Source organism: Anomaloglossus baeobatrachus, chromosome 11, assembly GCF_048569485.1.
Source record: "Anomaloglossus baeobatrachus isolate aAnoBae1 chromosome 11, aAnoBae1.hap1, whole genome shotgun sequence".
NCBI lineage: Eukaryota > Metazoa > Chordata > Amphibia > Anura > Aromobatidae > Anomaloglossus > Anomaloglossus baeobatrachus.
This window is the reverse complement of record NC_134363.1, coordinates 171,524,483-171,540,563: the sequence shown is the minus strand read 5'-3', so window position 1 is coordinate 171,540,563 and position 16,081 is coordinate 171,524,483. Positions and strand designations below refer to the sequence as shown.

The window sequence follows — 16,081 nt, the reverse complement described above, 5'->3', positions numbered from 1 at the left end:
ACCAAGGCGGCTTCCTCATGACTTCCGGCCTCTTCCCTCCGCATCCTCGGTCGGTGGCAGGCTCTCCCGCTTTGGCGACATTTGGCTGCCACAGGTCCAAGACCGTTGGGTGCGAGACATTCTGTCTCACGGGTACAGGATAGAGTTCAGTTCTCGTCCTCCAACTCGATTCTTCAGAACGTCTCCGCCTCCCGACCGAGCCGATGCTCTCCTGCAGGCGGTGTGCTCTCTAAAGGCGGAAGGAGTGGTGATCCCTGTTCCTCTTCAAGAGCAAGGTCACGGTTTTTACTCCAATTTGTTTGTGGTACCAAAAAAGGACGGATCCTTCCGTCCCGTTCTGGACCTAAAACTTCTCAACAACCACGTGAGAACCAGACGGTTCCGGATGGAATCCCTCCGATCCGTCATCGCCGCAATGTCTCAAGGAGATTTCCTAGCATCAATAGACATCAAGGATGCTTATCTCCACGTACCGATTGCACCAGAGCATCAGCGTTTTCTACGCTTCGTTATAGGAGACGAACACCTTCAGTTCGTAGCCCTGCCCTTTGGTCTGGCGACAGCCCCACGGGTCTTCACCAAAGTCATGGCAGCTGTAGTTGCAGTCCTACACTCTCAGGGACACTCCGTGATCCCTTACTTGGACGATCTGCTGGTCAAGGCGCCTTCTCAAGAGGCATGCCAACACAGCCTGAACGTGGCGCTGGAGACCCTCCAGGGTTTCGGGTGGATCATCAACTTTTCCAAGTCAAATCTAACCCCGACCCAGTCGATAACATATCTTGGCATGGAGTTTCATACTCTCTCAGCGATAGTGAAGCTTCCGCTGGACAAACAGCGTTCACTACAGACAGGGGTGCAATCTCTCCTTCAGGGCCAGTCGCACCCCTTGAGACGCCTCATGCACTTCCTAGGGAAGATGGTGGCAGCAATAGAGGCAGTCCCTTTCGCGCAGTTTCATCTGCGTTCACTACAATGGGACATTCTCCGCCAATGGGACGGGAGGTCGAAGTCCCTCGACAGCAACGTCTCTCTCTCTCAGGCGGCCAAGGATTCTCTTCGATGGTGGCTGCTTCCCACCTCATTGTCGAAAGGGAAATCCTTCCTACCCCCATCTTGGGCGGTAGTGACGACAGATGCGAGTCTGTCAGGGTGGGGAGCAGTCTTTCTCCACCACAGGGCTCAAGGTACGTGGACTCAGCAAGAGTCCACTCTTCAGATCAACGTTCTGGAGATCAGAGCAGTTTATCTTGCCCTACAAGCCTTCCAGCAGTGGCTGGAAGGCAAGCAGATCCGAATTCAGTCGGACAACTCCACAGCGGTGGCATACATCAACCACCAAGGAGGAACTCGCAGTCGGCAAGCCTTCCAGGAAGTCCGGCGGATTCTGACGTGGGTGGAAGACACGGCTTCCACCATATCCGCAGTTCACATCCCAGGCGTGGACAACTGGGAAGCAGACTTCCTCAGTCGCCAGGGTATGGACGCAGGGGAATGGTCTCTTCACCCGGACGTGTTTCAGGAGATCTGTCGCCGCTGGGGGATGCCGGACGTCGACCTAATGGCGTCTCGGCACAACAACAAGGTCCCACTTTTCATGGCACGGTCTCACGATCACCGAGCTCTGGCGGCTGACGCCTTAGTTCAAGATTGGTCGCAGTTCCAGCTTCCTTATGTGTTTCCACCTCTGGCTCTGTTGCCCAGAGTGCTGCGCAAGATCAGGTCCGACTGCCGCCGCGCCATCCTCGTCGCTCCAGACTGGCCAAGGAGGTCGTGGTACCCGGATCTGTGGCACCTCGCGGTAGGCCAACCGTGGGCACTACCAGACCGACCAGACTTGCTGTCTCAAGGGCCGTTTTTCCATCAGAATTCTGCGGCCCTGAACCTGACTGTGTGGCCATTGAGTCCTGGATCCTAGCGGGTTCAGGATTGTCTCAAGAGGTCATTGCCACCATGAGACAGGCCAGAAAACCTTCCTCCGCCAAGATATACCACAGGACGTGGAAAATATTCTTGTCTTGGTGCTCTGCTCAGGGAGTCTCTCCCTGGCCATTTAGATTGCCTACTTTTCTTTCCTTCCTGCAATCCGGGTTGGAAAAAGGTTTGTCGCTCAGCTCCCTCAAGGGGCAAGTCTCAGCGCTATCGGTATTTTTTCAGAAGCGCCTAGCACGACTTCCTCAGGTGCGCACGTTCCTGCAAGGGGTCTGTCATATCGTCCCTCCTTACAAGCGGCCGTTAGAGCCCTGGGATCTGAATAGGGTTCTAATTGCTCTCCAGAAGCCGCCTTTCGAGCCTATGAGGGATGTTTCCCTTTCTCGCCTTTCACAGAAAGTGACCTTTCTAGTAGCGGTCACGTCTCTTCGACGAGTGTCCGAGCTAGCAGCGCTGTCATGCAAATCTCCCTTCCTGGTGATTCACCAGGACAAGGTGGTTTTGCGCCCTATTCCGGAGTTTCTCCCTAAGGTGGTATCCCCGTTTCATCTTAATCAGGATATCTCCTCGCCTTCCTTGTGCCCTCGTCCAGTTCATCAATGTGAAAAGGATTTGCATTTGTTGGATCTCGTGAGAGCACTCAGGATCTACATTTCCCGCACGGCGCCCCTGCGCCGCTCGGATGCACTCTTTGTCCTTGTCGCTGGTCAGCGCAAAGGGTCGCAAGCTTCCAAATCCACCCTGGCTCGGTGGATCAAGGAACCAATTCTTGAAGCCTACCGTTCTGCTGGGCTTCCGGTTCCCTCAGGGCTGAAGGCCCATTCTACCAGAGCCGTGGGTGCGTCCTGGGCATTACGACACCAGGCTACGGCTCAGCAGGTGTGCCAGGCGGCTACATGGTCGAGTCTGCACACTTTTACCAAACACTATCAAGTGCATACCTACGCTTCGGCGGACGCCAGCCTAGGTAGACAAGTCCTTCAGGCGGCGACTGCCCACCTGTAGGGTAGGGCTGTTTTTACGGTCCTATCACGAGGGGTTATTATACCCACCCAGGGACTGCTTTTGGACGTCCCAATTGTCTGGGTCTCCCAATGGAGCGCCAAAGAAGAAGGGAATTTTGTTTACTTACCGTAAATTCCTTTTCTTCTAGCTCCAATTGGGAGACCCAGCACCCGCCCTGTTTGCTTAGGGATTTTTGTTTTTTCGGGTACACATGTTGTTCATGTTGAATGGTTTCGGTTCTCCGATGTTCCTTCGGATTGAATTTGTTCTTAAACCAGTTATTGGCTTTCCTCCTTCTTGCTTTGGCACTAAAACTGAGGAACCGTGATCCCACGGGGGGTGTATAGGCAGAAGGGGAGGTGCCTTACACTTTTAAGTGTAATGCTTTGTGTGGCCTCCGGAGGCAGTAGCTATACACCCAATTGTCTGGGTCTCCCAATTGGAGCTAGAAGAAAAGGAATTTACGGTAAGTAAACAAAATTCCCTTCTTCTAGTACATGTTTTATCTCACCCAGAGCTGGAGTCACAGCTACACTGCTCAGTCCTGCAATATAATGGAGCCAGGACAGCAGGAATCCCTCATGCCTGTGTGCTGTGTATGGGAGACTGCATGGTGACGAGTCTACACCCTCTATCACTAATTAAAGCCTCCAAAGGGGTAAACCTGGTGCCATATAATGCACAAAGTGTTACTCGTGCACAGAACAGTTGCCTGAAATGAATGGCACGCTCTGCACTGGCTGCTCCGTGCCCCAGAACACCTCCCATGATCACGGCCATGCTGTATCGAGTGCCTATTTAACTTCCCTTAATTTGTTTGTATGAGGGCACAATTATTTTGTATTATGATGGGACTTTTTTGTGTTTTAGACTGAAGGAGTCCGAGTGTCCGTGAAGGTGCTGTCTGACCAAAAAGGACCCCCGCTGCTCTTTGTTGTCCGGCAGAAGGAGGCTGTCGTGTCTTTCCAAGTACCACTGACTCTCAGGGGCTTGTAAGTGGCCACCGTTCTTCTTGGTGATCCCTGTATCTGTCCACGTTCTACACTCTTTACTGTAGCTTCATATTTACTCTTATGTTTAGAAATGTTTGTTTTCCGCAGGTACCAGCGCAATTACCAATATCAGGATGTCGGACGCACGCTGTGCCAACCGCCCACTCGGGCAGAGTCTAAGACAGAGTCCTTCTTCGTGGACGTTTCTACTTTGTCGGAGAAGAACGCGACCTACTTCCTGCGCGTCACACACGTCGATAGCTTTGTGTTGCGGTGAGGCTTTGGGTCAGGCTTATGTTTTGTTTTGGTTTTTTTTTTGTTTGTTTTGTTTGTTTTTTTACAGGTCACATCTGTGTCTGTGCACACTTCATGAGGCTTAATTTTATTTATTTTCTATATAGGACTGAAGAACTGTTCAGTTTTAATGCAACGCCCGCTCAGCCTCAGGTATGTGACGGGGGACGAGTCCATGGGGGCAGCAAGGTTCATGTGTGTCTTGGTATACTTAAATAAAAAAATCTTTATTTTTATATAGTGCTAACATATATTCCGCAGTGCTTTACATACATCAGGACCACTGTCCCTATTGGGGCTCACAATCTATACAATTTACATTCCCTATCTGTATGTCTTTGGAGTGTGGGAGGAACCCGGAGTACCTGGAGGAAACAAACACAAACACTGGGAGAACATACAAACTCCTTGCCATGATAATCCACGTTAGGCTATCTGTGTAACTCTATCATTAATCTGCACCCATCTATCCTAATTGACAGCTCCTCAGTGTCCCTCCTCCCTGCTGTTTCTGAATCTTCGGCCACCTAGCCTGATATCTCATTTGTGTTCCTGTTGCTCAATCTCTGCCCACTTGACTTGATTGACAGCTCATGAAGGTCTTCCCTCTCTGCTGCCCATCCTCCCACCTAATCTGATTATCAGCTGCTCAGTTTTCCTGCTGATGCTGAGATCTCACACTGCTCAATACAAGCTGCAGCAGTCAGTCTGAATGGACAGAGACTGATTACACTTGAATTCATGAGCTGTTGTTTTTTAACTCTATAGCTTGACTCCTTGTTAATATCTGAATTATACAGCTAATCTGACATGGATTTCATAGTAAATACAACAGCCTGATCAGGTCCAAGTGATCTGTTTAAAGGGAACCTGTCAGGTCCAATATGCACCCAGATCCACGAGCAGTTCTGGGTGCATATTACTAATCCCTGCCTAACTGTCCTAGCATTTAGTAGGATACATAAAGAGCTCTAGAAAAAGTATTTCTAAAGATCCTTTATGATATGCTAATGAGTGCAGGGACTAGTCACAAAGGAGTTATTTCCTCGACTAGTCCGCCCTCTTACTACGCTCCTGTGGGCATGCTATTCATTGCCCGGCATAATCAGCGGTGACGCGCGTACCTGTGTCCGTTGTCACCGCCTCTGACGCCGGGTTTAGGGTCAGTGCTCACGATCAGAAGTCCCGACACGTCCGGTTATGCACACTATGAAGCCGGGTGTACACGTCCTGGCTTCAGAGGTCTAGTGTGCCTGACTGGAAGTGTCGGGACTTCTGATCATGCGCACTTAACCTAAACCCGGCATTCTGAAGCTGTGACAACGCACACAGGTACTCACATCACCGCTGATGACTTTAAGCAATGTTCATCGAATAGCATGTTGGCACGCCCCTCTGGCCGTGCTAAGAGGGCAGACTAGTTAGGGGAACTAACCCTCTTGCGATTAGTCCCTGTGCTCATTAGCATATCATAAAGGATCTCTAGAAATACTTTTTCTAAAGATCTTTTTATCTATGTTAGTGTGTATAGGGACAGTTAGGCAGGGATTAGCAATATACACCCAGAACTGCTCGTGGTCCTGGGTGTATATTGCAGCTGACAGGTTCCCTTTAATAATGTATGCAGTTTATACTGATATCTGGTGACTGATGCACGGCTATCAGTGCAATGTCCCTGAAGTATGATTTGTTTCTTTTTGAGGAAGTGGACAATCCCTTGAATTTCCATATTATGAAGATATTAACTAAGGGTGTCTTGCTTGTCACCGCCCTCCAAGCTGAGAATTTTTTATTAAGAAATGTCTGAATAACAATGTTGGATATCCTGTGTCAGTAAAGCTAAGTTCACACACTGCGTTTTTTTTTGACGCTGCGTTTTTGGCCGCTAAAAACGCACAAAAACGCACCCGCGTAAAAAAGCGGCAAAAAACGCATGCATTTTTACCGCGATTTGGTGCGTTTTTGGCTGCGTTTTGCTGCGTTTTTGATCTCTGCATTTTTCCAATGCATTGCATGGGGGGAAAACGCAGAAAAACGCAGGAAAGAATTGACATGTCCATTTTTTTTTTTTTTTTTTTTAAGCTCAAAAACGCAGCTTAAAAAAACAGTTGTGTGCGGACAGCAAAATTGAAAACTCATAGACTTTGCTGGGAAAGCAAAGTCATGCAGTTTTGAGGCCAAAAACGCACCCCAAAAACGCCGCGAAAAACGCACTGTGCGCACATAGCCTAAGTCAGCTGTTTGGTGGCAGCTGCACCCCTCGGTAATCGCCCATGCAAGCTGCATTATGAAGGGGTTTATGACACAAATAAAGTTAAGTGACGCATATGAACGGTAATGTGCATGTGTGACCACTGCTCTCATAGACAGAGTGGTGCAGTGATCACGTGCACTACCGGCGCATTTACACCAGGAATGCAGGACCCCCAAGATGTAGCGGCCGAATTCTGACCTCCACACTGGCACGTCAGACTTTACAAAAAGTAATCGAGAAGAGAACGTCATACTGAACCCGCCTCGTAATAAAATCTCCACGTCGCGGGCACGGTGTCAGATGACTTAGGAAGTTTTAATGAGCTTTTTATGCTTTTTCCAGCGGTCTTTGACCTTCTTGTTGGGTTTTTATTGACCTTTTTGTTTGTGCCTGCCAAGGTTTACGTGATAGATTCATAGTTAGTTTCAAAATGACGACTACTACTCGATTATTCTCCCGATAAAGATGTTTCTAAATGTGTTCATTTCACCCTTTAATCCCCGAATATCTGATCGAATCCACTCTTTCTATATCAAATGGAAATCGGAGCCGAGGGGACGTCCTACACCTGCTATCGGCTTCTAAACCCGGCCGCTTGCCCTCTGATTAATGTTGATGACGTCCTCTGTTCGGCGCATTTGCATCTAGTAGAATCCACCTGCCTTAGGCGGGCTTCACATCAGCGGTATTCTGCCACAATGCCGGATCCGCCACAAATGCTTTTCACTTCAATGCATTTCCTATGGACTCGCAGCAAGTTCCGGTCACATGCGGTTGTGTATAATGCACACAACCGCATGTGCTGTCATTTTGATACAATCCCTTTTTTCTTCACAGCAGAGCTCAGAATGCTGAGCTCTGTATAAGCGCGCCCACATCACTGATTGGACAGCTTTCTGTATACACTGCATAGGCAGAACGTTGACAATCAAAAGTGGGAGTGTGGTTGGACCAAGAGGCAGTTGACACTTAGTCCTGTAGTGATGATCTCCTTCCGATTAAAACACTGATTATACTGAAACAAAAATATAACCCAGTAAGGCGGCACTCACATCAGCAGTATTTTGCCGCAAAGCCGGATCCGGCACAAATGCGTTTCAGTTCCATTAATTTCCAATAGAATCGCGGCAAGATGCGGTCACATGCAGTTGCATGCGCCATACACAACAGCATGTGACCGCATCTTGCTGCGATTCCATTGGAAATGAATGGAACTGAAACGCATTTGTGATAGATCCGGCATTGCGGCAGAATACTGCTGATGTGAAGCCCGCCTTATGAGCCCACAAGTCAAGCCATTTAGAAGGGGACACAAAAGACTTTCCCTTTTCAAGACACTACTGCTTAAAGGGAATGGGATGTTTCTGAGACTTGGCATTGCCCGACGTTCCGTCCTCGAACACAACCACTCTCCTATAAATGCCAGGAGCAGAAGTGATGGAGGCATGGAGTTATCCGGTTACCTTTTCTTGGTTGTTTTGGAGTCCCAGAAGTGAGACCCCCATGAACCGCTCGTTGATGACGTTATCCTAAGTGTAGGACGTTATTGTCAAATGCCAGAAATCCTGTTAAGTCCCTGGTCCATTGGAGGCTTAGTTATATGGATCTTCCTGATTATTTCGTACGTTGTGAAGATGTGGTGTCTGTACGAAGTTAGAGCACGGAAGCCGAGCAAGCAATGTCCTCTCTTATTCTGTACTTTTATACCGGGATTATTGTCTCTTTGCAGTACTTTAAATACGGTTTTCCACCGGAGGTTGACTCGGTGATTGTGAAAGTCAAGTCTCCTTCTGCATTTCCTTGCTCTGTCATTTCAATACAAGACATTCAGGTATGTACGCTGGAAATATCACACCGACGTTCAGAATTAACTCCACTACAGACTTGGATTTTGCATAATTTATGTGGAAATAAAGATTTGCATGATGTCTTATTCTTGGGTGTAATTTTTAAATTGCTTTACAGACCACGACTAAAAGGGAATCTGTTACCCTTTTGAGTGTTTTTAACTATTAATATGGGCATGGAGGTGAAATTAGTCATACCTGTATGCCTCCTGGAAGATGGGTCATTTTGGAAAAATCTTTTTTAGATCTCCCATCTTCCAGGCTATGGGGCGTGTGCTGCCTGGAAGATAAGCCAGCCTCCGGCCTTCAATATACCGTAACAAAATTTCTCACATATCCCATTTTCTAGGCTATGGGGCATGTGCTGTCAGGAAAATGAGCCAGCTTCTGGTCTTCATTAGACCGCATTCTTCCTCCCCTTCTCTTTAGAGTCCTTGTGATGTCAGGTGCACAGCCAGAAATCCCGCGCCTGAGTGTTCTGCCTGCCGTCATTCCCCCTGCACTGTGAAGTTGCAGTGACTTTGCGGCGCCTGCGTACATCAAAATTGAAGAATGCCCAGAGAAGGATGCCGTCTTCAATTTTGCTGTGTGCCGGGGAAGAATCCTGTATAATGAAGACTGGCTGCCGGTTTATCTTCCAAACAGCGCACACCCCATAGCCTGGGAGATAGGAGATATAAAAGAATTTTCCAAAATCTCCTTTCTCCCAGGCTATGGGGCGTGCGCTGCCTGGAAGATAAGCCGGCCACCAGTCTTCATTGTACAGAATTCTTCCTCCCCTTTCTCGTCAGGGTCCCTGTGACATCAGGTGCATGGCCAGAAATCGCACGCCTGCACATTCTGCCTGCCGTCGTTCTCCCTGCACTGAGGCGTAGCAGTGACTTTGCAGCACCTGCGCCTAGCAAAATTGAAGACTTCCCACACAAGGGCACAGTCTTCACATTTGCTGTGCGCAGGTGCTGGGGAACCATATTGTATAATGAAGACTGGAAGCTGGCTTATCTTCCGGGCAGTGAACACCCCATAGCCTGGAAGATAGAAGATCTAAAAGGATTTTTCCAAAGTGACCCCACATCCAGGAGGTATACAGGTATTGCTAATTTCACCTGTATGTCGATATTGGTAACTAAAAAAACTCAAAAGGGTGACAGATACCCTTTAATATCTTTTATATTATTATTATTATTATTATTTTTATATTTGGATAGTGTTTCCTTAACTTGAGTTAATGGGTCCAAATGTGTCTGGATCTGCTGATTTGAGGGAACAGTTGGTCTAGTGTGGATTAATCTGGGGTGGTAGGGGGGGGGAAGATGAGGATCAGGCAGTTGGTGATGATTCACTTGATCATTTTGATCTGTAGGAAAAGAAATCTCTGCCAGTCCCATAGAGAAAATGAACGCTCTCCTGAGGCGAGTGTTCGCGTCTTTGGTTGAGTTATATGGTTGTCGGTAGAATGACCATCCTCTTTTTGGTTGGGGGGCAGTTTTAAATGACACTTGTTTTTGGCTTACAGCTATTTCTTCGGCGCTCTATTGGGAGACCCAGACGATTGGGTGTATAGCTACTGCCTCCGGAGGCCACACAAAGCATTACACTAAAAAGTGTAAGGCCCCTCCCCTTCTGGCTATACACCCCCAGTGGGATCACTGGCTCACCAGTTTTCTGCTTTGTGCGAAGGAGGTCAGACATCCACGCATAGCTCCACTGTTTAGTCAGCAGTAGCTGCTGACTATATCGGATGGAAGAAAAGAGGGCCCATATAGGGTCCCCAGCATGCTCCCTTCTCACCACACTTGCGGTTTGTAAGGTTGAGGTACCTATTGCTGGTACGGAGGCTGGAGCCCACATGCTGTTTTCCTTCCCCATCCCCCTGAGGGGCTCTGAGGAAGTGGGATCTTACCGGCCCCAAAGCCCTGAGGCCGGGCTCCATCCACAGACCCATTGAACCTGCTGGATACGGAGCTGGGTACCCTTCAGGGACATGGCCCTGCACCATTCAGGTACTCTGTGTCCCCGTACACTCAGGCACAGCACACTCCAGACTTGCTGGGTGTGCTAGTGCGCCGGGGACAGTAAAGGGTTACAGTCACTGCAGCCTAGCTGAGTGACTTTATGTATTGGGAACTACTGCGCCGGACGCTCCGGGAGCGGCGGCGCGGCTGGGACTTGTAGTGCGCCGGGGACTTAGCGCCGACCGCGCTTTTACGGCGGCGGCGCTTATAAATCCAGTCCCCGGCTTTTGCGGCCTAGCTCCGCTTCGTTCCCGCACCCACCCTGTCAATCAGGGTAGGGGAGAGACGCTGTACAATCGGCAGCGCCGAGGGCTGGAGCCTTATTTACATGCTCCAGCCCTCTCACTGGACACTGTGGGACGCCGGTTTCCCGCTCTGACTTGGGGCACGCCCACGGCCCTCCCCTACTCACACGAGCTGGAGAAGGACGCCGGCGGCCATTCCTGCAGGCCGAGCTGAGAGAACGGACTCTGGGCAACCAGGCACAGGACTGGGGCGACCACACACCCGCGTATAGGCGGGCGGTAAGCGGCACCTGAAGTGCTGACCCCACTAAATACCGCAGTTGTCCATTTGTATTTTATGCTTACACTGCATAGGTCGCTATTTTTGGCTATATGCCCTCTTAGATGGCGACACATCAGCAGCAGGAAAGCAGGGGTGCTAAGACACAGGCTTTCTATGCTGATTGTATCTGAGGCACACAGGTGCTGCAGTGTTAATTTGTACTTATGCTTGTATGCTATACATTGCACTGTACGGTCGCTATTCTGGGCTATATTCCCCTAGATGGCTAGTCTACAGCAGCAGAAAAGCAGGGGTGCCAAGGCACAGGCTTTCTATGCTGCTTGTATTGCATGTGCTGCAGTGTTCATTGTACTTTATGCTTGTATGCTATACATTGCACTGTACGGTCGCCATTCTTGGCTCTATACTCCTAGATGGCTAGTCGGCAGCAGCATATAAGCAACACAGGCTTTCGATGCTGTTTTTACTGCAATTGATACTGTTCCACGGCACTGACCCCCATTGTGTGCAATGCTCCCCTGTAGCACTTGGTCAGCCGGGGTCTCTACTAGACGTGGCCAAAGGAACCACCTGTCAACCCTGTCCAAGTACAGGGAAGGAGTTGCAGTTTCGGCTGATATATTGTCATGGGATAGAGACTTGCAGTCCAGACAGGCCATGGGCAATCTGGTTCATTGCTCCCTGGCCACCCTCATTTGGAATAAAATCGGTGCTCCGGGGGGGTCCCAGGAGGACTCTCTGTATGATGAGGCAGACGTAGCTCATCAGGACTTTGATCCTGACACCGCTCTCAATCCGGATACACCGGATGGTGACGCCATAGGGAATGATCCTATAGCGTCCATCAATGGAATGTTGGATCTTTCTCCCTCAGCTCCCCCAGCGAGGAGTCAGCTTCACAGCAGGAGAAGTCCCATTTCAGTAGCTCAAACGTATATTGAGTATTTTTCTGGCCACGCTGACTTCAGAGAAGCAATCCAGGAACACCACGCTTCCCAGATAAGCGTTTTCTCCAAACGTATTAAGGATACACGTTATCCCTTTCCCCCTGACGTGGTCAAGCGCTGGACCCAGGGTCCAAAGGTGGATTCTCCAATCTCCAGGCTTCCGGCTAGAGCCATAGTTGCACTGGAAATGGGACTTCACTTAAAGATGCCATTGACAGACAGATGGACTCTGGTTGAATTCTGTCTATGAGGCTATCGGCGTGTCGGTTGCTCCGGCATTCACAGCCGTATGGGCACCCTAAGCTTTTCAGCTGTTCTTGCGCAGCTGGTCTTGAGCACATGTACATCTGTGTCGCAGGGGCGTCCGTAACCTCGCAATGTCTGCATTGCGACTTACCCTATTAATGCGGTCCTGGAAGGATAGTCGAGATTTCGGTCCTTCCCAAGCTTGGGCAGGTCCCAATTGTCCTCGTCCAAAAGGGCAACAAAGCCTCAGAGGGGCTCAGATTCCGGCCGGGCTCAATCACGCCCAAGGAAGGCAACTGGAGGAACCGCTACCAAGGCGGTCTCCTCATGACTCTCAGCTCTCTTTCTCTCCGCATCCGCGGTTGATGGCAGACTCTCCCGCCTTTGGTGACATTTAGCTGCCACAGGTCACAGACCGGCGGGTGAGGGACATTGTGCTCACGTGCACAGGACAGAGTTCTGTTCTCGTCCTCCGACTCGATTCTTCAGAACGTCCCCACCTCCCCACCGAGCCGATGCTCTTCTGCAGGCAGGAGGAGTGGTAATCCCTGTTCCTCTTCAGGAACAAGACACGGTTTTCCTCCAATCTAGTTGTGGTGCCAAAAAAGGATGGCTCTTTCCTTTCCGTTCTGGACCTAAAACTGCTCAACAAGCGCGTGGAGGCCAGGCGGTTCCGGATGAAACCCTCCGCTCCGTCATTGCCTCAATGTCTCAAGGAAATTTCCTAGAATCAATAGACATCAGGATACGTATCTCCACGTGCCGATTGCTCCAGAGCACCAGCGTTAGCTACGTTTCGTTATTGAAGACGAGTTTCTTCAGTCCGTAGCCCTGCCCTTCGGTCTGGCGACAGCCCCACGGGTTTTCACCAAGGTCATGGCGGCAGTGGTAGCAGTCTTGCACTCTCAGGGACACTCGGTGATCCCTTATTTGGACGATCTACTTGTCAAGGCACCCTCTCTCGAGGCATGCCAACTCAGCCTGAATGTTACGCTGGAGACTCTCCAGACTTTCGGGTGGATCATCAATTTTGCAAAGTCAAATCTGTCACCGACTCAATCACTAACGTATTTTGGCATGGAGTTTCATACTCTATCAGCGATAGTGAAGCTTCCGCTGAACAAGCAGCGTTCACTACAGACAGGGGTGCAGTCTCTCCTTCAAGGCCAGTCGCACCCCTTAAGGCGCCTCATGCACTTCCTAGGGAAGATGGTGGCAGCCATGGAGGCAGTTCCCTTGGCGCAGTTTCATCTGCGCCCACTTCAATGGGACATTCTCCGCCAATGGGACGGGAAGTCAACGTCCCTGGACAGGAAAGTCTCCCTTTCCCAGACGGCCAAGGACTCTCTGCAATGGTGGCTTCTTCCCACCTCATTGTCTCAGGGAAGATCCTTCCTACCCCCATCCTGGGCAGTGGTCACGACAGATGCGAGTCTGTCAGGGTGGGGAGCAGTTTTTCTCCACCACAGGGCTCAGGGTACGTGGACTCAGCAGGAGTCCACCCTTCAGCTCAATGTTCTGGAAATCAGGGCAGTGTATCTTGCCCTCCTAGCCCTTCAGCAGTGGCTGGAAGGAAGGCAGATCCGAGTCCAGTCGGACAACTCCACAGCGGTGGCATACATCAACCACCAAGGAGGGACGCGCAGTCGGCAAGCCTTCCAGGAAGTCAGGCGGATTCTGACGTGGGTGGAGGACACAGCATCCACTATATCCGCGGTTCACATCCCAGGCGTAGAAAATTAGGAAGCGGACTTCCTCAGTCGCCAGGGTATGGACGCAGGGGAATGGTCCCTTCACCCGGAAGTGTTTCGGGAGATCTGTCGCCGCTGGGGGGTGCCGGACGTCGACCTGGTGGCGTCTAGGCACAACAACAAGGTCGCGGCATTCATAGCGCGATCGCGCGATCAAGGAGCTCTGGCGGCAGACGCCTTAATCCAAGATGGGTCTCAGTTCCGGCTCCCATATGTGTTCCCGCCTCTGGCACTCTTGCCCAGAGTGTTACGCAAGATCAGATCCGATTGCAGCCACGCCATACTCGTCGCCCCAGATTGGCCGACGAGATCGTGGTACCTGGATCTGTGGCATCTCACGGTCGGCCGACCGTGGTCACTTCTAGACCGGCCAGACTTACTGTCCCAAGGGCCTTTTTTCCATTGGAATTTTGCGGCTCTGAACCTGTCTGTGTCGCCATTGAGTCCTGGATCCTAGCGTCTTCAGGATTATCCCAAGGAGTCGTTGCCACCATGAGACAGGCTAGGAAGCCCACGTCTGCTAAGATCTACCACAGAACGTGGAAGATTTTCTTAATCTGGTGCTCTACTCAGGGAGTGTCTCCCTGGCCATTTGCATTGCCTACTTTTCTTCCTTCCTACAATCGGGGTTAGAAAAGGGCTTGTCGCTCAGCTCCCTCAAAGGGCAAGTCTCAGCACTATCCGTGTTTTTTTCAGAAGCGTCTGGCACAACTTCCTAAGGTGCGCACGTTCCTGCAGGGCGTTTTCTCATATCGTGCCCCCGTACAAGCGGCCGTTAGATCCATGGGATCTTAACAGGGTACTAGTTGCTCTCCAGAAGCCGCCTTTCGAGCCTCTGAAGGACGTTTCCTTTTCTCGCCTGTCACAGAAAGTGGCTTTTCTTGTTGCGTCACGTCTCTTCGGCGAGTGTCTGAGCTGGCAGCTCTGTCATCCAAGGCTCCCTTCCTGGTGTTCCACCAGGACGAGGTAGTGCTGCGCCCCATTCAAGAGTTTCTCCCTAAGGTAGTATCCTCGTTTCATCTTAAACAGGATATCTCCTTACCTTCCTTTTGCCCTCATCCGGTTCACCGGTATGAAAAGGGTTTACATTTGTTAGATCTGGTGAGAGCACTCAGATTCTACATTTCCCGCACGGCGCCCATGCGCCGCTCTGATGCACTCTTTGTCCTTGTCGCTGGCCCGTGCAAGGAGTTGCAGGCTTCTAAAGCCACCTTGGCTCGATGGATCAAAGAACCAATTCTTGAAGCCTACCGTTCTGCAGGGCTTCCGGTTCCTTCAGGGCTGAAGGCCCATTCTACCAGAGCCGTGGGTGCGTCCTGGGCATTACGACACCAGGCTACGGCTCAACAGGTGTGCCAGGCAGCTACCTGGTCGAGTCTGCACACTTTCACCAAGCACTATCAGGTGCATACCTATGCTTCGGCTGACGCCAGCTTAGGTAGAAGAGTCCTGCAAGCGGCGGTGGCCTCCCCGTAGGGGAGGACTGTCTTGCAGCTCTAATAAAAGGTATTTCTTTACCCACCCAGGGACAGCTTTTGGACGTCCCAATCGTCTGGGTCTCCCAATAGAGCGCCGAAGAAGGGAATTTTGTTACTTACCGTAAATTCCTTTTCTTCTAGCTCTTATTGGGAGACCCAGCACCCGCCCTGTTGTCCTTCGGGATTTTTGGTTTGTTTGCGGGTACACATGTTGGTTCATGTTGAACGGTTTGCAGTTCTCCGATTCTACTCGGAGTGAATTTGTTTAAACCAGTTATTGGCTTTCCTCCTTCTTGCTTTTGCACTAAAACTGGTGAGCCAGTGATCCCACTGGGGGTGTATAGCCAGAAGGGGAGGGGCCTTACACTTTTTAGTGTAATGCTTTGTGTGGCCTCCGGAGGCAGTAGCTATACACCCAATCGTCTGGGTCTCCCAATAAGAGCTAGAAGAAAAGGAATTTACGGTAAGTAACAAAATTCCCTTCTTTTCACACTTTCCACATGCACGCTCTACTTGGCTGGGCATGCATGCCTTTTCAATCAGGCGGTGGAGGGAGATTAGATGGCAGCGTGCCCTAAAGTTGACGAGTTTGGCTATGTAGATTTGGAGTCGGAGCGCTTTGATTTTGAACTCTGCAGCCTCTGCCGCGCCCTTCAACCAGGGTTAAAAAAAAGAGATTTGCAGTCTTAGGGGTAGTTTGCACACTACGACATCGCAAGCCGATGCTGCGATGCCGAGCGCGATAGTCCCCACCCCTGTCGCAGCAGCGATATGTGGTGATAGCTGGCGTAG

The 16,081-nt window shown here is 50.4% G+C and overlaps 1 protein-coding gene across 4 annotated transcripts in view; it reads left to right on the top strand.

The window, feature by feature from the left end:
- The window catches only part of SIDT2 (SID1 transmembrane family member 2), a 118,466-nt gene that overhangs the window by 23,511 nt on the left and 78,874 nt on the right, over positions 1 to 16,081 (top strand). For all 4 annotated transcript variants that reach the window (XM_075328338.1, XM_075328336.1, XM_075328335.1 and 1 more), the window contains exons 3-6: positions 3,808 to 3,929; positions 4,038 to 4,202; positions 4,331 to 4,376; positions 8,207 to 8,308. In XM_075328338.1, the coding sequence (XP_075184453.1) occupies positions 3,808 to 3,929; positions 4,038 to 4,202; positions 4,331 to 4,376; positions 8,207 to 8,308 (435 nt within the window). The remainder of the gene's footprint in view (positions 1 to 3,807; positions 3,930 to 4,037; positions 4,203 to 4,330; positions 4,377 to 8,206; positions 8,309 to 16,081) is intronic.